Source organism: Uloborus diversus, chromosome 8, assembly GCF_026930045.1.
Source record: "Uloborus diversus isolate 005 chromosome 8, Udiv.v.3.1, whole genome shotgun sequence".
Classification (NCBI taxonomy): domain Eukaryota; kingdom Metazoa; phylum Arthropoda; class Arachnida; order Araneae; family Uloboridae; genus Uloborus; species Uloborus diversus.
Window position 1 is genome coordinate 87016452 of NC_072738.1, and position 22050 is coordinate 87038501.

General features: G+C 31.8%; 1 protein-coding gene across 1 annotated transcript in view; it reads left to right on the forward strand.

The window, feature by feature from the left end:
* The window catches only part of LOC129228465 (kinesin-like protein KIF23), a 146522-nt gene that overhangs the window by 8865 nt on the left and 115607 nt on the right, over positions 1-22050 (forward strand). Inside the window, exons 3-4 of the mRNA XM_054863146.1 lie at positions 2759-2864; positions 18120-18256. Coding sequence (XP_054719121.1) covers positions 2759-2864; positions 18120-18256 — 243 coding nt within the window. The remainder of the gene's footprint in view (positions 1-2758; positions 2865-18119; positions 18257-22050) is intronic.

The following is a 22050-nucleotide window of genomic DNA, read 5'->3' on the forward strand; positions in this document are numbered from 1 at the left end:
AACTCATAAATTAAATTTCAATTGGTATTAACTTAATGTAGAAGCAATAGTTATCAATAATCACTAACGCCAAACCTTTACAAAACGAGCTGATGTGTGCATCACATGACTTCCTTTTACTCCAATTTAATGTCATTTCCCCATTATTCGCTATTTTAATGTGATTCAATATTTATTCTCTAAATATCACCAACAATGGCCAAATTGAAACCAAAAAAAAAAAAAAAAACTCCGCCAAATTTGTCGCCAAGTTGCCGACAAAACTTGGCGACCAAAAGACTGGCGATATATCGCCAAGTGTCCGACAAATTATAACGCCACTTGAGTTTACATCGAAATTAACAATGATTTCCCCCCAAAAAGGTGCAAAAGACCCCCTTAGGAACATCCGAAAGCAACCAAAAGGGGAGGTGCACAACTAGACCCCACTACGAGTCTATGTACCAAATTTCAACTTTCTAGGACATACCATTTTTGAGTTATGCAAGATACATACACACATACGCACAGACGTCACGAGAAAAGTCATTGTAATTACCTCGGTGATGGTCAAAATGGATATTTCGCGTGTCTATACATTCTTAGGCACTTTTCCGCATGTGGTCGAATCGAAAAAAAAAACTCAACATTCATTTGGGGGTGAGCAAAATGGAAATTAAGGGCGATTTTTGAGTGAAAATTTTTTCGCGAATACAATACTTCCTTTTTTGTAAAAGGAAGTAAAAAGGGCAAAAAAAAAAAAAAAAAACGCGTTCATGAAAACAAAGTCTCCTCATACACTATAGTAGAAGAATCGCTCATTTACATTCAAAAACTTGTTTCGTGCCGTGCCCTTCCCTTCATTCTCTTTTATTTAAAAACATCGAAAATTGGTGTTTTTCTTTCCTTTTCAAAATGAGTGTGAGGGTCTCAGGTCTTATTAAATAACTTAAGGTTTTTGGTGTTTAAATTATTCTCTCAGGAGTAGTTTTTAATGTTTCGATATTGATAAGCATATCTGAACTGTTTTCTTCTTATTTTAATACGTGTTACTATTTATTATAGTAATTTAAGTATTATAAACAATCGGCCAAAAGCTCTTTTTAGCAATCCAGAATACCGGGAAATTCAGATATCCGGGATAGCTATGGTCCCGAACTTCCCGGATAATTGGTTCTCTACTGTAACATAATATTCCTTTTTACTTGTATTTTATATTCATAAAATTATGAGTAATGTAGCAATTTTAATTCACATTAAAAATTCATAACTAAATATTAAACATTGGTCAAATCTAAAGAAAATGTCTTATGACTGTGCACTGACTAATGCATATGTTTTATTTCTGAAGCATATAACTGTAAAAGTAGCTAACTGAAGAAAAATAAGTAAAACAGTTAATGCTGAAATAACTGCATTAATATTTATTAAAATGTAAATTGAAATATGAAATATTAGATGTAAATTATGAAAGAAATATTAATTTTTAAGTCCATGTATTTTAATATGAGAAAATAAAGAGTGATTTGAGGATGCATTTACTATTTTGAAGGCTCATTTGTGCTGATTGAAATTATTAAATAGATATCAAAATATTCGATATATATCAAAATATCGGATATTTTCGAAAATATCATATTTTCAAACCCTGAGTACCATTGTTCTATACCATCGAGTTAATTTTCGGATGGTATTCATTAAAATAATGAGTTATAAAAAACAAGAAAAACTTTTTTTTACAAAAAAAAAAGTGTGAGTCTTTCTTTCGTAAGTAACCGTCACCATAAGCTTAAAAATAAGGAGTAATGAAATTCGATCAAGACATAAGAAAGATACCGTAGCGACAGAAATAATATATAGGATTTTTCACCCTGGGTTCGAATCCATGCCCATCTTATTACTAGCACGACGTTCCATTCACCCGACCAAATATGTCTCCGTTTTCAAATAATAATTATATGTCTCCATTTCATTAGATGTCACATTATAAAGTTTTAATTTCACCTGATTTGTGGGCTATGGGAAATTGAAAGTAGTAAATGGAATTGATATATGTGTTAAAATCTTAAATGAATGCAAGCTTATTTTATTTATTCATTTGCTAGCATTTCTACTAGTTAAAAAAAACAGCAAAAAACATTTATCTATTAATATTTAAAAGACAGTATAGTATCAATATAATTTCGCGTAATGTAAAAAAAAAATATATATATATATATATATAATCAAATTTTAAGTAAAATAAATGCAAAATTTTACTCATACTTATATTGAATAAAGGCAACAATGAACAGAAATTCTACTAGACATCTCCAGCTTTGCTGTTACAATTTTTTCACCGTCTGTTACAAAATTAAATTTTGCTACTCCAAAAATTGCTACAAATAGGTCTTCAGCTTCCCATCCATGTAAATTTTTTTTGAGGAGAAAGTCTGATACAAACTATGAAGTTAACGAATTTTGTATTTCCCATCCTATCAGAAATTTAGTGTAAGAAAAAAAAAGTTTTTTTTCAATACAACCTTTGTATACCAGGGTTTGTCAAACCAGGTGCAGCCCAAGAAATTCGCTCGGGTTTTTCCAGGGGGGGGGGGGTGAATACTGAATGAAAACCTGAAAATATCAATTTATAATGCAGTCTAAAATTTTTCAAAGCAAACATGTTAAAAGTTTTAACTTTATTCTCAAAATGTATGGTATAGCCACTCTTGTAACTATTATTATTATTTTATTAGGCATAACTTTTTTCTTTTAACATTTCTTGAATAATGTTTTTTAGGTTCATCATTCATTTAAACGTGTATTCGATGGTTCTACTACACAGAAGGAGCTATTTGACTACGTTGCTCTTCCTTTAGTTCAAGATCTTATATCTGGACAAAATGGTTAGTATGGAGTTAAACCTTGGTTAAAGCTGTCGTGTATCAAAAACTTCCCAAACCTTGGTTTAGTATGTAAAGTATAACATTTCTGTGAAAATCTGAAATTTTATAACTTTATGTATGGCATCACATTAAATTACGAAGTATAAGATGACTAGATAAGAAATATTTTTACCTAAAATTAATGGCAATGTGTGTTTTACTAAGTCCATAAACATGTTTTTGAGAATAGTGCCAGGCAGAGCCAGATTTTGACTTTGGGGATTAGGGCAAAGAAAACTTTCGAGAGAATACCACGAATGGATACCTGTATGCTTTGGTGCTTTAGGCGTAAAATGTTTTCATTTTAATTATTGATTCGCTTTTCGAGCCAGCCCAATTTTTTTTTTTTTTTTTTTTTTTTTTGTCTTTTTAAAATTCTCCCCCGTATCACTCACTTATTTTTGTCTGCTACATGATTCTTCTGTTTATACATTATAGCTCAGTCAATAAAGGTTTCATGTTGCAACTAATTTAGGGAAAGCTAAATTTTTGCAGGATGCAGGGATGTGCCATTTGAGCGAATTGAGCCAAACTGCGCCTATCACCGATCCTGTGCCAAACTGCTCTAAAAGACCGCTAAATGAACTTTTCTGCGCCAAAATCAAACAAACTTGCGCCAGAATTGCGATTTTGTATATAATGTTGCAGTTCCTTCAACATATTTGGCAGTTTTTGAAGAATATCATCAAGTTTGTGCATTTGAGTGTGTTTGATTTTTTTGACTTAGTCCCGATTTTTTGCGCATTTCAAAATCCGATTGCATCCACTTTTGAAAAACTCGATTGTTTTACTTTATTATGAAATTCTGTTCCTTTGACGTGGAAAATTTTGAATTCATCATTATTTTCAACCATTGTCTTTTGTTTTTAGAAGAAGAGGACTTGCAAGTTCGTCTCCTTGCCACGCCTACTCAAAAATTTCAATCCAGTTGCATCTAAATGGATTTAAGCGAATGCTATCTGTAAAAAATAATATTGCTCACCAGTTTTTAATCTTGCGTTTCTTAAGATTTTAGAACAGAAAATTGATCTCTAGTTTTGGTTGGAGACACTTCAGATAGCAAAAATTGGGAAATTCTAATGCTGTGTTAATGAATATGCAGATATTTCAATTTTCTCAGTCAGGCAATTTTTCCATATTCTTAGCTTGTCTTAAAATTTTTACTTTTATTTATTTATTTATTTCACATTTTTCATATTTGTTTCACATGTATTTTAAAATTCCTTTTCTTATATCATTTCTCAAAATCATTTTTTTCCCATTGTAATTTCATTATTAATTTTGTGATTAAATATCACAGTTGAAAATAAAAGGTTTTAATGTTGTCTTTGCTTCATCTTCAGATTTGTTAATTAAGTAGTTCAGTATATAACATATATATATATATATATATTACTATCCTAAGGTCCAATGTAAGTAAATAACTTGAAGCTACCAAAAAAGGAAGACAGAAAAACAAAAAGATTATTCAATTGCTCTCTAAAACTTGTAACTTACTGAGGTAAAAGTCTTAAATTTAACTATTCTTTTTTTTTTTTTTAAAGCCATTTTGAACATGTTTTTGAGTTTTATGAAGCAAACAAATTTTAAAAAAAGGTATCAATCACACTATAGTTTAAATGTGCGCTAAAGCAGTGATGTATTAAGCAAAGTAAATTTGAACTAAATTTAAATCAAAGGAATTGTAAGAAAAAAGTAGAGCAGCACAGGACTAGTCTTTTGAAAAAGAAAAAAAAAAGAAAGAAAAAAAAACAATAATAAATGTAATCATGAGAGCTTCAATTAGTAGTTAGAGTTATGGTGATTTTTCATCCTTAATCTCTTTTTTTGTTATTTTATGATGTCTCACATGTTTCTGTGCGTGAAATATACATAGTTGCTCCAAATTGATTCAAAATTTGAATGTTTGTTGCTGCAAGCTGATCCAAATTTGCAATTTTACTGCTTGAGGCTGCTCCAAACCCACCGTCTTACTGCTCCAAACTCACCATTTTCCTGCTCCCAAGATTGCTTAAAATGCGAGTTTTGGTCGGCACATCCCTGAGGATGTTAGTAAATAAAGTATAAACTAAAAAAATACGAAGTCCCATCCAACACTTCTCTTGCTTTCCTCCCCCCTCCAAAACATTGCAAGAGCAGTACTGTAAATATATTCTTTTCCTGTCACAACTAATTAAAGGAAAGCTGATTTTTTTTTCAAGATGTTAGTTATGCAAAGTATACACTAAAAAAATAAAAAGTCCCGACCCCCCCCCCTCTTACCCTCCCTCCATGGTTGCCACACTTCCGTCCAAGGGACGGAATTCCGTCTTTTCAAAAATTTCGACCATCGGATTTTTTTTCCATGTTCTAAATGATTTTTATAGATGAAACAAATCTTTACTTTTGAATTCTCTCATTCTCAAAAAAGGTCTTATTCTTCTGAGGACAAAAGACTGGCCCATCTGCTAAAGTTAAAAAGATAAGCTGTTTTTTTCCCCCAAAAAATAATTAAATAAGTCACTCAATCTGTTGATTTCAACTATTCTTATCTTAATCTGGAAAATTTTATTAAAGTTTTTATCACAATGCATCTTATAGCCAAGAATCTCATACCTGAATTTTTTTTAATTACTATTTTTTTGTATGAAATATGAACTATTTATGTAACATGAACTATAAAAACTGAAGCTTTTTTTCTGCAGTAGCAAATAGTAAGTTTTTTATTGTATTTTATTATTAAGTTCTTTTTCTGCTTTTGCCTCCTAAAAATCTTGGACAATGATATGTTATTTTTTTATTTAGGTTTTAATTTTTACTTAATCTTACAATTTGGTTTTACTATATAGTTACAGCATCAAAAATTAGCATTATATATGTCTAAAACATCAAACAAACTAAGCGCTAACATTTTGGTGTCGCGAAATGGAGCCACGCACTTTTCAGTCCTGGCCAATTTTTAGAGTGGCACCCATGCCTGCCTCCCTTCCAAAACATTGCTAGAGCAGTACTATGATTTCACGCTTTTTGTGTCGCAACTAATTAAGGGAAAGCTGATTTTTTCCCCAAGATGTTATTATACACAAAGTATACACTAAAAAAAAACACTAAGTCCCCTCCCCCCTATCCATCTTGTCCTCACCTGTCCAAGACATTGCAAGAGCAGTACGATTATTATGCGCTTACTGCTTGAAAAATAATGATGATACTGGGGTGTTTCTTTTTTTTCTTTCACTTCTTACAATATTATCAACCAGCCTATTATTTACGCAACCTACAAGCCACATCCGGCTTGTGAAATGGTCAGTGTGACCAGTTGTTTCCCAAAAAGGGTAAAAACTCGATGACAATGTTACAACTGTTTTCTGAAAAACAGGTTGCATTTAAAAAAAAGGGAAAAAAACATCAAGTTATTAAAGGGTGCTTTTTTAGAAGTAGAGAACTTTAGGTTCAAATAAAACAGTTAAATGTTGCTAATTGCCATGAATGTTGCTTTATTCGAAAGATGATTCTTTGCCATTTTTATTTAAATATGATTTCTGGCATATGGTCACCTCGGCTGGCTTGGAGAAAGTCTAATCAGAAAGTCCAATTTTCTCACTTTTTGCAGCAATAGAGGCCGTATGTCAGTAATAAGGGGCGAATGTTCTCTTCCAAGACGTCAATCGTCTGTGGCTTATAGGTGTAGACCAGAGACTCCACATAGCCCTACAAAAAGTAGTCCAGCCGTGTTAAATTGCATGATCTTGCAGGTCAATTCACGGGTCTGTTACGCGAAATTCTTTCACAGAATGTTTCTTTGAATGATTCAATTGTGACGCACGCTGTGTGGCATGTTGCACCGCCTTGTTGTCTATTCGTGATGAAATGGCAAACCGAACTGAACACACAAAAAGTGACCACCACCAAAATGGCACACATATCAAACAGTGTTGACAACTTAAAGTTCTATACCTCTAAAGAAACATCCTTTATAACAACAATTATTCTAACAGTTCGTTGGCTTGGTCCGAAATATTGTTACACTGCATTCCACTACAGTGTGCACTCATTGATGTAGCTTTAAGACAGCTGCAGTTTGTAACACCCAATGTTTTACAATTGCAAGATATTAGTAGAAGTTTACTTGGTGCAGGGGTAATCGTCATGGCGTAGGAATAAGTCTGTCGCTTGAAGTATATTGTAGGGGTGGAAAATCCGCACCAAACTGCTCCAATTTTCAAATTCTGTACAACCTGATACAGAATAGTCAAATTTGCGATTTTTGCGTCAAAAATGTGATTTTATTATCCGAAAACATGCAAAAAATAACTTTTAAATTCATTTTTTGTCATTGAAAGCTAAAAAAGGCATATAAGTAAAATAATGGGCAAAGAATTGCTTACATTCGCCCAAAATTGTGTGCTGTGCTTAACGTTTCAATCCGTTTGCATCCTGTAAATTTTTCAACAATTTTGAAAAGTGGAAGTTATTTTCACCTATGTTACTTTAAATTGGCCTATTTTATTTCATATTTTATAATTATTTCATGTTTTGATTAAAATTAAGATGTATGGGAATGTGGGGAAATTGAAATAGAAGGTCAAAGTGGAAGGGGAAAATATTTACTCAGCTTTTAGCGCTACCTACCTAGTAATATTTTAACCGTGTAGTAATGCACGTAGTCTACTCCAGTCAAGAAAAAATTACATCTGAAAATCGAAGAATATGATAATACAAGCCATTTTCAAAAATTGATATTCATACTGTAATATTTTGTTGTAAGTCAAAAACTTTGCCGTTAAAAATTGATAAAGTTCTGAAATTAAGATTTTAAATAATGATTTATACCTGTATTAATATTCGGAGAAGTATTTTTTTTTTTGCTTAATATTATGCATATTTATATTTAAATGCTTTGTACAGTTAGTCAAGTTCATATGTAGCAAAGCGGATGAGCCCCGCAAACTAGTGAAATAGTTTGCTTCATTTACTTATACAATCCTATATCAGATCACTTTCATTTTCATTTATTAATTATTTCCTTTACCATCCTTCATCTAATAATTCCCTTATTTATTCATTCATTTACTTATTTTTTTTAATTCAAAATTTTATTCCTGTATTTACTTTTTCTCATATTTTAACTTACTTGTTCATTGTTTCATATCCTTTTCATTAACTCAGTAATTATTTTCTTTAATTTTATTCATTTATTTGATCAGTAATATATATATATACAAATAGAAAATAGTCAAAAAGTTTATAATATTTCACTTTGCTTCATAAAGGTATAAACTTTTATTTTCAAATCTTTCCATTGAAATGTTTTTTGCACCCAAAAACTTGACTTTTCAAGTCAGCTAATCAATTTCAAAAAAAGTTTTTTTTTTCTTTTTTACCGAAGTATAAGAGTATCTCACATCTGGGTCATTCCATGCAAAATTCGCAAAAAAGTGGTGGCCACATGGTTACAGATTTTTCTGAAATTTGGTATACAGGTTCCTTTTATGCCTATATAAAAATATCTAAAATATTTTCGCTTAAAATTTTTTATTTAAATAGTTACATGCGATTGAAAATTGGTCAAATTGAACAGCATTCTCATAAATGCTAAATGTTGCACTTTTGAAGGCTTTTATCTCATTAACTATTTAATAAAAAAATAAAAGTTATATGTTTTTGCAATCTATGGAGTAGGGTAATCAAGCTGATATCAGTAAAAATTTTTAAGTTATTATAAATAACTTTTAACTGAGTTTCAAAAACTGAAAATATTTCAATTTTCTCATAATTAAGCATTTTATTTTTTAATCTCAATCTTTAAGGAATGCATTAACTTCGATGAAATTATTACCCAATAATGTGCTAAGTATCATAAAAGAAATACATTACTTTTGAAGTTGTATTTTAACTCATTTGTCTTCAAAATCAGTTTTAAACTTAGTGACATTTTGTAAAATGATGATTTTCCCCTTCACGCACACACAAAAATTCAAATGAGGGAAAATTCAGACAACTTTAAAATTTTTCAAGAATAGAGAGCTGTGTTTCTACTTTTTGCTTGAAGAAACTCGAAATTGGTTTTTGATTTCCAAACGTAAAATAAAATTCAGTAAAAAAGCATTTTCTTTGTGTTTTATTGGTCAATCCATACAGGTTCGACGAATGGGTGCGCTCGATCATTTTTAATTTTTTTGAAATTCATATCCCAAAAAGCTGGATGTGAAAGATGTTTAAAACCACTTTTATTTTTTCTCTCAACTGGACCTTTGATTTTATAGAAGTAATCAAAAATGATTTTCGTATTCAAAAGTGGGACTTCTAGACCTTTATATTTTGGTCAAAATCTATTTAAATCATATTTATGACAGTTAATTTAATGCTTTGATTTTAATGTGCATAAGTTGATAGTCTTACATGCTGAGTTACGTATCTGTAAGTTAATTAAAATAATGGCAACAGGTTAAAGTTTAAGGCCAAATGTAAAAATTTTACTCATTTCAAAGGGGATAACTCATGTAGGGGACATAAACACAAAATGAAATACGAAAAAAATTAATCACTAGAACCATGCAAAAAAGAATATGTAACTGTTGCTGTGTGTTTGTGTACCCTTTATAGATTATAGCCCCTCAAAAATCGGAAAAATGACAAAAGTGACATTTTTAAACCCTCATAAAGCAAAATTGTTTTTTGTATTTGGTTTGTAAAAAAGATACAGGTCTTTGAAATTAAGCAATTTTGCTAGTCAGTTCACACACTAAAACAGAAATAAAAAGTGTGAAAACTTCATGGCACCTTCTTAAATTACGTATATTGTGCCCTATATAATACATTATACTGAAAAAACATATTGTAATTTTCAAAATAATTATTTTAATTTGATAACTTAGAAATATTTGGACATGAATGATTAGTTTATACTGTATGGAACTTGTATGGATTGACTGTTATGTGAAATTACGAGAATTCAAAGAACTAGATAAACGACTAAATGATACAAAAGTAAAACTGACATTTATTTCAGTTAAAAAAATGTACATTTCAGCATGTACTTCATAAACATGCTTTTGAGAAAATGAAACACAAAAGAAATGGTTAGTTTTGCTAAACTTAAAAATAAAAAGAAGTAACTAATGAAATTTTACCTTAGTTCAAATTACTCTAGTAGCAAAAATACGCTGATACCAATAATTAAAATTCAGTAGCATCTAAAAGACACTTCAGTACATTATGTAAAAATAAATTGAGTAAATTTAGAGCATTCCCTCATCTTCAAAAAACCTTCTGAAATAGAGGAAAAAATGAAATTTTCGATTTTTTAAAGTACGATTTCGTCATCAAGAAATTCATGAACAATTACTAAATTGGAGCAGATAGTCACTTATAGATAGTTTTTCAATTTGAATCATTTTTACTGTTATTTTTTCATTAAAAGAGCTAGAAGAGCGATTTAAAATCTGAAGTAAATTGGCAAAATTTCATTCTTTGTTAATATCTAAGATTCAAGAAAAGATCTGAGTAAGTTTTACTTTGATCTTTCTCAATAGAGATTTGTTTATAGAATGCAGAAATATTTATTTTTTAAGTGTACGTTTATAGCTTATGGAGTTATTGAGTCACAATCTGGCAGCAATGAACTATGAAAATTTAGGCTTAGCGTAAGCATCAACTTCTAATTTCAATAACAAAGCAACAAACAGTTTTTAAACTTTCATACTCTGCATTTCCTCATAGATATGCATGGTTTACCTAAATAAAAATTCTCATTGAAATCTGTGACATCAGCCACAGCTGATTAGCTCATTTCGCATGGAATAACCCATCTTTATACTAGCATCTCCTCCCCCTCCCCCCCCTCTCTCTATATATATATATATCTTAATATATAAAAATCTTCTGTGCGGACGTTTGTCACTATAAGGCTTTTAAATAGCTGGACCGATTTTGATCAAATTTTTTGTGTTTAATTAAGTTGTGGCAAGCATGGTTTCGAAGCGCAATGGATCGAATCGAAAATGTTTTTGTTCATTAATTAATTTAAACATTGGATGATTATATCTCCCAAATGATTGATATTTATTTTAATCTATTGTTGAGCTAGAACTGAAATAAATATTTAACCCGTTGCCAAAGGACAATAAGAAAGCCAGCTCTGCTTTTTGCAATGAAATTTCCTACTGTGATATGTCAATTGAAAATAGATTAAACATAGAGAGAGAGTGCAGCCTTCATTTCTCTCTCTTGAAAGCAAAGGTCCTGAAAAATATTTTAAACCAAAGTACTGGAAGATTCAAACAAAACGTGTGTTCTGTCGTCGTAGTTGAACCGTGTGACCAGATCGGTGCTTTAGGTTTTCCTAACCAAATGATCAGAAAGTACCGTACCTAGCAACATTTGTTTCTCGGCTCAAATCCGTCTGAGTTTTGGCACCAATGTCAAGATTACTTAAAGGATTATAAAACTAATCAGTACATTATTAAAGGAAATGATGATGGAATTTAAAGACGAAACAAATTTTATTTTCTTCCAGATAAATTACAACAGGGATCCGAACAGGGATACAGAAAAGATCAGTGCAGTGGAAGATCTTTATCTTTGGTGGAAAGAACAAATTAGGCAATATATGAAGTTTTAAAAGTTTTCGATCAAAAGATCGGTCGGAGTTCGCTTTGATGACTGATCGGCTGGGTTACAGTAACGTGGTGGCTTGGCGACTTTGGCTATAAACAATAGAGTTGCGTGATTATTTGTTTACATTTTAAAGCTACTGTTAATGTAATATTTATTGTAATTTTGTTTATTTGGCGAAATATTTCAAACTGCAAAGAACTGATTTTCGTTTTTAAAGAGTGTTTAGTCATTTTAGTTGAAGAATGTGTTTATTTTACATCGGGAGGGGGGCTTCGCTTATTCAGAACTGTTTTTAAATTTATCATTTTCTAAACCATATCCTTTCGATTGTTTTGTTCTTTTTCATATGGCGGACGTTGCAACGGGGTTTCCCGTTTGTTCTAGATTGGTAGTTAGTTTTTTACATTTAATATCTGAGGACACTTTTTATCCTATGGCTGAAGGAACAAACCATCAAGTACGGAAGAAAAAATAGTTAATAAAACTGCTCAGTGGACATTAGATAAAGCAATATGTAATAAATACTGTACGCATTCTGACACCAAGCAGCTTTAAACATTTTCTTTTTACTTATTTTTCTCAACAAAACGGTTCAAACACTTGATAAGTTTATTGACATTTTTTAACTTTTCAATTTACTAAGTTTGAACAGAACAACGTCTGTCGGGTCTTCTAGTATCTTAATATATAAAAATAAATGTCCTGAGATAACATATATATATATACATATATATATATATATATATATATATATATATATATATATATCAACGCACAGCCGAAACCGCTGAAGCTTCAGACTTGAAATTTGGCAGGCAGGTCCGCATGATTACAAGAGTAATCACTAAGAAAGGATTTTTCGAAATCTCAATTAGTTCGGGAGAAATTAATTAAAACTCCTTTATTCCTGCGAAATTAAAAACCTGTCATTGAAATTAAATCCCTTATTTTCAAAGGCTTTCCTCCATTCAAATCATTATTCAGTACTTCATCTCAACTTTTGGTCGATAGCGAACTATAAATTTGATATTGTTTTTGTTTCTCACGTGATTCTTCGAGGCATTTCTCAAGTCAAATCATAATGTTTCTGTCTTTTGCTTTTATTTTTTCAAAACTAGAAACGAAGTTTTTAAGAACATCATCACAGGCGGACTATCCTTTTGAATTTAGAAGAGTGCATTTTCCTGTTAAAGTTTGCTTTGCAATAACCATTAATAAGTCACAAGGACAGACATTAAAAGTAGCAGGGATCGATTTAAGAGAAGACTTTTTTCACACGACCAATGTTATGTAGCTTGCTCCAAAGCCAGTTCATCAAGCAGTTTAATAACTTTAGCACCAGAAAAAAAAACTAAGAATGTTGTATACAAAGAAGTTCTAGCTTAAACATAGGTATAACAATAAAATGTGGATTACCTGTGTTTGCAAAGATAATCAATACTTTAAAAGGATCGTTAATAACAGTTAAAGATCGGTTAAGGATAAGGGCATATATATATAAGGAGTCCAGGGTCCCCGGTATCCTCCCCAAATTAGAAAGAGTTATAGGTAATAAGTAATCATTATAGGGGATTTTCAAAACTAGATGCACCAAGCACTGTTAACCCCTGCTAATTCCATTACCCGAGCAATGCCGGGTACGGGAATGCTAGTATATATATATATTTGTAATAATTAGAAACTGTCTATAAATATGTTTTTTGAAGAGTATTTTTTTCTCTACCGTTTCATGAAATAAATATACAAAAGGCATTTTTAAATTTAAATCCTTTATTTGTTGTCTGTGTCATGTCATGTAATGCAAACATTTGTCAAATTTATGGCAAATGTTTGCAACAACTGCTCACAAACAACTCTGGTTGTTCGCCAAAAGTTGTCTAATTTGTCATCTTTTCAGGAGAGTGATTTTTTTCCGATTCGAAATAAAGCCCTTTAAAGGAATGGGGGAGGAAACAAGGGATTTTTTTGTAAATCTGCAGATGTTTTATTTTGTATCAACCGCATACATTATATCTGAAAGTTAGGGAACTTCTTTTGAATAAAAGGAAATATTGATTTGTACTCCTTCAGCAAATGTTGTTGCTCATTTGAATGATCTTTTAAATATTTTAATGGAGGGGGGGGGGATGCCGTTGAGTTGCACCAGCATATTTTTTCCCTCCCATGCAAACTGATAAAGCAAGGTACTGTGTAAAAGGAGAAAGATTTTTTTTCTTCTGTTTTTTCCACGAATTTTGTGCATGAAATGAAAACAAAACTTTCATAAGCTTTGACTAAAAAGTTCGACTTGAAAGCCTCCTGTTTTCGGAGAAAAAGGGGTGTTAACCCTCTTAACAGTACTGGCTAGCCCCAGAACATTGTAGAGGAGTAGAAAAATCGCTTGCCACAAGAGCAGTGCTGACCAAAAGCTTACCAGTCACAGGAAAATAAAACGTAACTCGGCTGATTTACTTTTTGCTAACAGGAGTGTCCACTAGCGAGGAGTGAAATACATTGTACATCTATCTCGAGGGCCTGGGAATTCAGAAACTGTTTGCTAACGGGGAGTGTCTGCTATCTAGGAGTGTCTGTTAAGGGAGGTTTGACTGTATTTTGAAAATATTGCTATTTAAACTTAGTTTCGAATGAAGCAAGTAACCTGGAATTTTCTAAAAAATAACAGGGTGGCGACAGATCAGGGAGATCAGGAAAAGTCAGGGAACTTTATTAATCAGGGAATTTTGAAAAAATAACAAAAAATCAGGGAAAATTGATTTTATGAAATTTTTTTTTGCTTTACAAAATTAAGTACTCTAATTCCCTACGTATTTTCCGCCAATTATCTGTTCAAAAAAAAAAAAAAGTAAAATTAATGAGGTGCGATTATACACTGCCGCATATTTGTGCATCTTTTTTTCCTCAACGTCCAAGTATTGAATCTTACTTATTAACCACAGGATGAACTTCCTAAGATTGCTTCTGTGTCTGTTAGGTTGTTTATTTTACCTAGCTTAAAATTTCCTTTTACGCTTTCAGTGCTACGTAAAATAAACAACCATACAGGCAAAGAAGAAGCCTTCATTAATGCCTTAGCTCCTTTGCCTTTATTCCATTGTCTCGAAGTAATTAAGTACTGTAATCACGATTTCAAGAAGAAATCTTTGGTTTTTGAATTAATACTATAAAAGCTTAAAAGTTATTACTTCTTTGCGTTTTTAATTTAATTGCTAAAATTGAACTTTCAATAAAAAAAATTTGTTTTTTCCCGTTATACTATTTGTTGTCACCGCAGATTATAAAGGTTTTCTTTTCTTCAGACTTAAGTAATTCTTTAATTTTATAACCAAGTTGTATTCTTTTATATATATTTTGAAATTAACTAATTGCTTCCTTTTCTTGCATTTCAAAGTTGTTTGTTACAAAAGCAATCTAAGATTTTTTTTCGTTACATATTTAAATCGTTTGAAATAGTTAACTTGTGTACTTAAGTAAATATCTTTTTTTTTTTAAATGCTGTAGGGTCAGGGGGTTGGGCTGCCATGTCAAGTGATCCAAAATGTGGGAAATTTTTTCCCTCACCCTTTTGTATTTCTTTGAAATTTGGCTCATCGATTGTACCCTTCGAGGTAATCAAAAATCCAAATTTTTAGATTTTTATCTCTATTATTTTTTTATTTATGACACTTTGATTTTTCGAAAAACCCTCTTTTTTTCATGGATGTTTGAACATAAAATGGACGATAACTCAGCACCAAATATAGATAGAAAGATTTGGTAAAAAGCATTTTAAAGTACATTAGTTGTTGTTTAATTGGATATGCAACATGACTAATTTCAGAAAATTTTTAATTTTTAAAAAATGAAATTTAAATTTTAAATTTAAATTTTTCAGAAAAGGTATAATGAATTTTTTTAAAAAAAATTTCAAAAATTTGTGTGTATTTTATCTTTATTTGTGCAAAGTTTCAAGTTGGGATCTCAATAAGATCATATTTTTATGAATTTTTAAATAAAATTTGACTTATGAAATAATGACATTTTTCAGATTCTAACTAGTTAAATATGGGGTTTTCTTACTGGGGATGGTCTAGTAAGAAGTAATTGATCATGATTATGCTTGAAATGAGCTGACATGAATTTGTAGATTGGTAAGCCCCCCCCCCCCCCACCACCACTTTTAATTTTCTTTTTCAAAACATTTTGAAAATTAAAATTTAATAAATAAATAAATAAAACAAAATAAATAGTAAACTTATTAAAAGTTGGTAAATAATCTTCTTTAAAGCAAGAAAAAGCTACCCCCCCCCCCCCCCCAGCACCACCACTTTTATTTTTTTTTCAAAACTATTTTCAAAACGCAAAAAATAAATAAATTAATAAAATAAAACAAAATGAATAGAAAGCATATAAAAAGCTGGTAAATGTTCTTCTTTAAAGCAAGACGAAGTACATCCCTCCCCCACCCACACATACGATTAACACTGTAATAGTATCACGCCTCACCTGACGCTTTTTTTTGGACGAAGTGTTTCTTTTTCAATCCGAACTTCACAAAATTTATTTGATTAATTCACTATCTGATAAGGAAAGTTATGATTCATTTCATCCCCTACCCCTGCGCCAACTTTCAATTTTTAGGGAGGATAGAAATAGTTTGTCCCAAGATCATAGCAAAATAGGAGTGTTTCCCCCCATTTTGTTTCATTCTTTTCACACTAAACTAAAAATCAATCTAAGTATCAGATCATATGTATCTCCGCATAAAACTCTTTCTGCAACATTTGGAGTGCGGGGGTCTTCTTTTCTTTAATGCTAGTTTTCTTTTTAATTTCAGTTGTAAAGGAGAGCAATGCAGCGAGATCTATTTATGCATATATTAAATGCAGTTATAGATCAAACAAATTTTGCTAGTTTGAGCATAACCTTCCATGTTGTTAAGCTTCATTCCAGATTGCTCTTCCCCCTCCCTTTCCCCCTCCCCCTATCGTCCCCATAAAGAAAAAAAAAGCTGCAAATGAGTGGTTCTATTTGTCTGTTAAAGTTTTTCTGACTTTTAGTTTTTATGACCCCCCCCCCTCCCCATTTATAAGCCTTAGTCACTGCTGATGTTTAGCAGCGTGCATCCCAGTTTATTATGATTATAATTCTTACGTGCCAGCTTTTTTTTTTTTTTTTTAAATACAGTTTTGAAAAAAAAAAAAGAAAAGAAAAAGTGGTTGTGTGGCAGGGGGGGGGGGGGGTACCAATCTACAAATTCATGTCAGCTCATTTCAAGCATAGTCATAATCAATTACTACTTACTAGACCATCCTTAGTAAGAGAACCCTATATTTAACTAGTTAGAATCTGAAAAATGTCATTATTTTATAAGTCAAATTTTATTTAAAAATTCATAAAAATATGATCCCATTGAGATCCCAACTTGAAACTTTGCACAAATGAAGATAAAATACACACAAATTTTTGAGAATTTTTTAAAAAAAAATTCATTATACCTTTTCTGAGAAATTTAAATTTAAAATTTAAATTTCATTTTTTAAAAATTAAAAATTTTCTGAAATTAGTCATGTTGCATATTTAATTAAACAGCAACTAATGTACTTTAAAATTCTTTTTACCAAATCTTTCTATCCATATTTGGTGCTGAGTTATCGTCCATTTTATGTTCAAACATCCATGAAAAAAAGAGGGTTTTTCGAAAAATCAAAGTGTCATAAATAAAAAAATAATAGATAAAAATCTAAAAATTTGGACTTTTGATTACCTCAAAGGGTACAATTGATGAGCCAAATTTCAAAGAAATACAAAAAGGTGAGGGAAAAAACTTTGGATCACTTGACATGGAATGACCCTGTATTCATTCATTAAAACCTATGTTCTTGATTAGAGAAAAGCTCCCTATGAATGGATGTCGAATAGTTTCATCTGTTTTGCCTAAATATGTCAATTAGTTATATAAGAATAACTACATTACTTCTATTCTTTCACTATTACTTGTTATTCTTGCAACAATTATTATACTGTTTGAAAACTTAGTTCAAAATCATTTCAATTACTTTTTAGTTCTATTATAAATACACATATGTTTTTAAGAGTAATTTTAATAGTTTCTTAAAATTCTTATGCTAAGTGGTTTCTGGAAGTAAAGTATTTTTTAAACATTTTCTATAATCTTTCCATGTATAAAAATTTAATACACTGTTTTGTAGGTCCCCCCCCCCCAAAAAAAAGTCTTTTTTTTAATTATTTTTTTTAAAACCATTTTATTAAAAAAGTAGCATCTTTTTAAAATATATCTTTAGTTCAACAACTTTACACAACTTAAAACATTTAAAATACTTTTTTTTATACAAACATACAATGGATGTCAAGTAGAGCAAAGAAAGAAAACCATTATCATTGGTAACGTAAATCGGAAATTTGGAGAACTTAATCAGGGAAATCGGGGAACTTTTTTTCACAGTTCCTGTCGCCACCCTGAATAACCTGGAAAAGTCGAAGATTTTTTTTAACTACAAGTGTATGAACCCTGTACGAGTATCCTATGGGCAATAAATTTTCATGTGTGTAATATAATTTCATGCTCCCCTGTCTTATTTTAAAAATTACAATTTTTTTAAAACTTTCTAATTTTTCCCACAGGTTTATTATTTACTTATGGAATTACGTCATCTGGGAAAACATATACAATGACAGGTAGTCCTCAAGATGGAGGTTTGCTTCCAAGAAGTCTTGATGCCATTTTTAACAGTATAAGTGACTATCAAGCTAAAAAATATGTAAATATTTTTATTATTTCAATTTTACAGTTAATAATTTCTCTGACAGTAAATTTTCCCTCTAGCCTGTAATCAGGGCTTAATTTATAATGAAACGAGCTGATGTGTGCATCACATGACTTCCTTTTACGTCAATTTAATGGTAATAGTAGTGCCTTTGAGTAAGCAAAGAAACTTTAAATATTTTTGTCCTAAGTTTATTGCGAACTGAAGCAAAAAAAAACGTTTTATACAGATTAACTTTCCCAATATAGAACATTTTAATTTGGTTCAATGGTTAACTCTCTAAATATCGCCAATAGTGGCCAAAATGAAACCAAAAAAAAAAAAAAAACGTTGAATTTGTAGCCAAGTTGGCAAAAAAACTTTGCAACCAAAAGCTTGGCGATATGTCGCCAAGTGTTTGCCAAATTTGAACTCCACTTGAGTCTGCATTGATATTAACAATGATTTCCCCTCAAAAAGGTGTAAAACACCCCCCTTAGGAACATCCGAATGCAACCAAAATAGTACGAAATCCGGCTGCAAAATTCTGCACTCATCTAGTATAAAGTCAAAATCAAATTTTCATATTACATTATGAAAGGGGCAATGTGTTTTGGCTAGGTTGCCTAGCAAGAAATGCCGCAAATATTTTTTATCAAATTAATATTGTTTGAAATTTTGGGGTAAAAATGACACATTTGTTATTAAAATGAACTATACTCTAATTCAAAGAAATATACCCCAAAATTTCAAACAATATTAATTTGATAAAAAATATTTGCGGGCATTTCTTGCTAGGCAACCTAGCCAAAACACATTGCCCCTTTCATAATGTAATATAAAAATTTGATTTTGACTTTATACTTTAGTACAGAATTTTGCAGCCGGATCTTAAACTAAAAGGGGAGGTGCACAAATAAATTCCACTAGGAGTCTACGTACCAAATTTCAACTTTCTAGGACATACCGTTTTTGAGTAATTCGAGATACATACGTACATACAAGCATACATACGTCACAAGAAAACTCACTGTAATTCTCTTAAGGATCATCAAAATGGATATTTCGGGTGTCTATACGTTCTTAGGCATATATCCATCTGTAGTTGGGTTGAAAAAAAAAACTCGACATTCATTCAGGGGCGAGCAAAATGGAAATTAAGGCTGATTTTTGGGTCATTTTTTTTACGAATACAATTCTTCCTTTACTTTGTAAAAGAAAGTAAAATATACAGGAGGTCTATTGTCCTCATAACCTATTTCAGTGTATAAACAGTCTGAACTCCGTTTAATGTATGACAACTCTAATAAAACTAAAGATAAGTGGCTTCAGTTTTTTGTTAATTTTTCGTCCGTTGTGCTTTGAATTTAATTTTATTTTAATTATCCTCTGCAATGGTATAAAATTCTTCTTACTATCTTTTTTTATTTGCTCTTTGTTGGTGGAGAACTTGATTTATACTGTTTGCAATTAAAAGTAATTCTCTTACATTAACTTTCTTTGGGAGAAAAAATAAAATAATTTCTGCAAAGTCCATGTATTTAGATCCCAAGTCTTGGGTTTGCTGTATTGAATATACTGATATTTAAGGAAAAAAGTAGTTTTAAAGCCCTAAAAAAAGTTAGAAAACGATTGACGTTGCCTAACGATGGCTTCTTTTGACGTGAAATCACTTTTCACCAATGTATGGGTTGTTGCAGCACTGGATTGTCTCGAATTGAGACTCCAAGAACGTTATTTTTCTCGTTTTGAGATCGATGAACTTGTTTCTCTTACTCATGCTTGTCTTGGGCAGAATATTTATCTATTCAAAGGTGCTTACTTTCGCATGTCTGAAGGTTTAGCAACGGGTAATTCTTTCTACTGCTAAAGTACTTAAGGGTTAATGTTTTTTCAGATAGTTGAGCACTTGGCATGACATCTATTCAAATTAGAGGTGGGCAATGTCGTTGATCCGTTCATCAGAAACCGTTCATTATTTTGATTCATTCATTAAACTCGTTCATTTGAACGACTTCATTCATTTGAAAAAGTTGTAGATGATCTCTGCACGATGTACTCACATACATTCGGTATGTTTCAATAAATTAGCAATATTTTTCGACGGAAAGATAACTAAAATTGTCCAAAAGTAAAAAAAAATATACCTATGAAAAATGAATCAAAATAATGTTACAAATTCTGTAAATAGTAATTATTGTAGGAACGTAACCTGTAAATAGTTTCCCGTAATGAATATACAACCCCTTTTTCATATGGCTAAAATATACGACCCCTATTCCCTTTTTGTTCATTGATAAAATTTGATAACGGTCAACGCATTTCGAGAAGCGTGTGGAATATTTGAGAAAATTCTTTTCGGTGTATTTAAGCCGTTAGCGATGGATAAACAGTTTAGTTTCGATTGATATTTCGAACTGATAGCATTTTGCTCTGTTTATAGCGAGGCATTTCGCTGTGTTTTCGTATTTGGAAGTAAATACGTGTGTAAACGTTGAGTTTACGGTGTTGTGTGATAATTGCTTAATTGCTGATGAATAATTTAGCAGTTGTTGAAGATCTTTCCTGTACATAGTGTAAATAAATTTCCTGTGTTTTTATCAAGAACTGTGTCTTCATTTCAAGAAAGTGGAAGTCGCACCGAATCCGTTACAATTTGGCGCCCAACGTGGGGCTTCTTCTGGACTTTCTTGGAGTAAGTGTGACTTTGGACATTTTTTCATAAAGACTGTTTGAATTTATAGACTTTGTTTTTATGGTGATTACTCGCGCAATGGATGACCAATTAAAACAACTTCTGGAAGCAATTAATGCTGTGAAAAGTGACTTGACCGAAAGTTTGGTAGCTAATCAAGAACAATTAAAAAATGATATGGCGACTAACCAAGAACAATTAAAAAATGAATTGGCGACTAACCAAGAACAGTTAAATAGTGATTTAACTGCTAAAATTACTACAAGTCAAAATGAAATAAAAAGTGACCTAACGTCGATGAAAACCATGATGGAGAATCAACTAACCGCCATGGGAGATAAAGTTGATGCTCTGGAAGAAAAATTTGATACTGTGGAAGAGCGTATCGCCAATGTGGAAAATAAGTTGGAAGAAGAAGACAAGAAATTTACCTCATTTAAGGTAGAAATAATTAAAGACATGGAAAGGAGATTGGCGACCGCGGAAAGCAGCTCTGTACAGTTTGGCGCTCCCACATCGGTTGCTCGACCGTCCATTAAACTTGCCACATTTGATGGGAAAACTTCGTGGCAGGTTTACAAAACTCAATTCATGATAGTGGCGGAAGCGAACGGATGGGACTCTGCTACCAAGGCCTGTCATCTTGCAGCATCCCTGAGAGGTGACGCAGCGGACATTCTCCAGACCCTTCCGGACAGCCAGCGCCTGGATTTCGCCGCCCTCACATCTGCGTTGGAGCTTCGCTTCGGTGAGAAGTGCCAGAAAGATTTCAGCCGACTCCAGTTGAAATCCCGTTTCCAGAAAACCGGGGAAACCCTGCAAGAGCTAGCGGCGGACGTCGAGAGATTGTCTCATCTTGCTTTTTGTGACTGTCCTGCAGATGTTCGAGACAACCTGGCACTCAACTACTACATCGACGGGGTTCGAGATCCGGAAATCCAGAAAGCTCTACGGATGGCGGATGTCAAAGACCTGAATTCTGCCGTTGTGTATGCGATGAGATACGAGGCCGCCCAAGAAGCAACCCGTGTGGATCGCCATCTAATCCGGACTCAGGAAGCTGATGAGTCTGATTCTAGGTCGTCCCACCTCGCTGAACTTGAGAGACAACTCG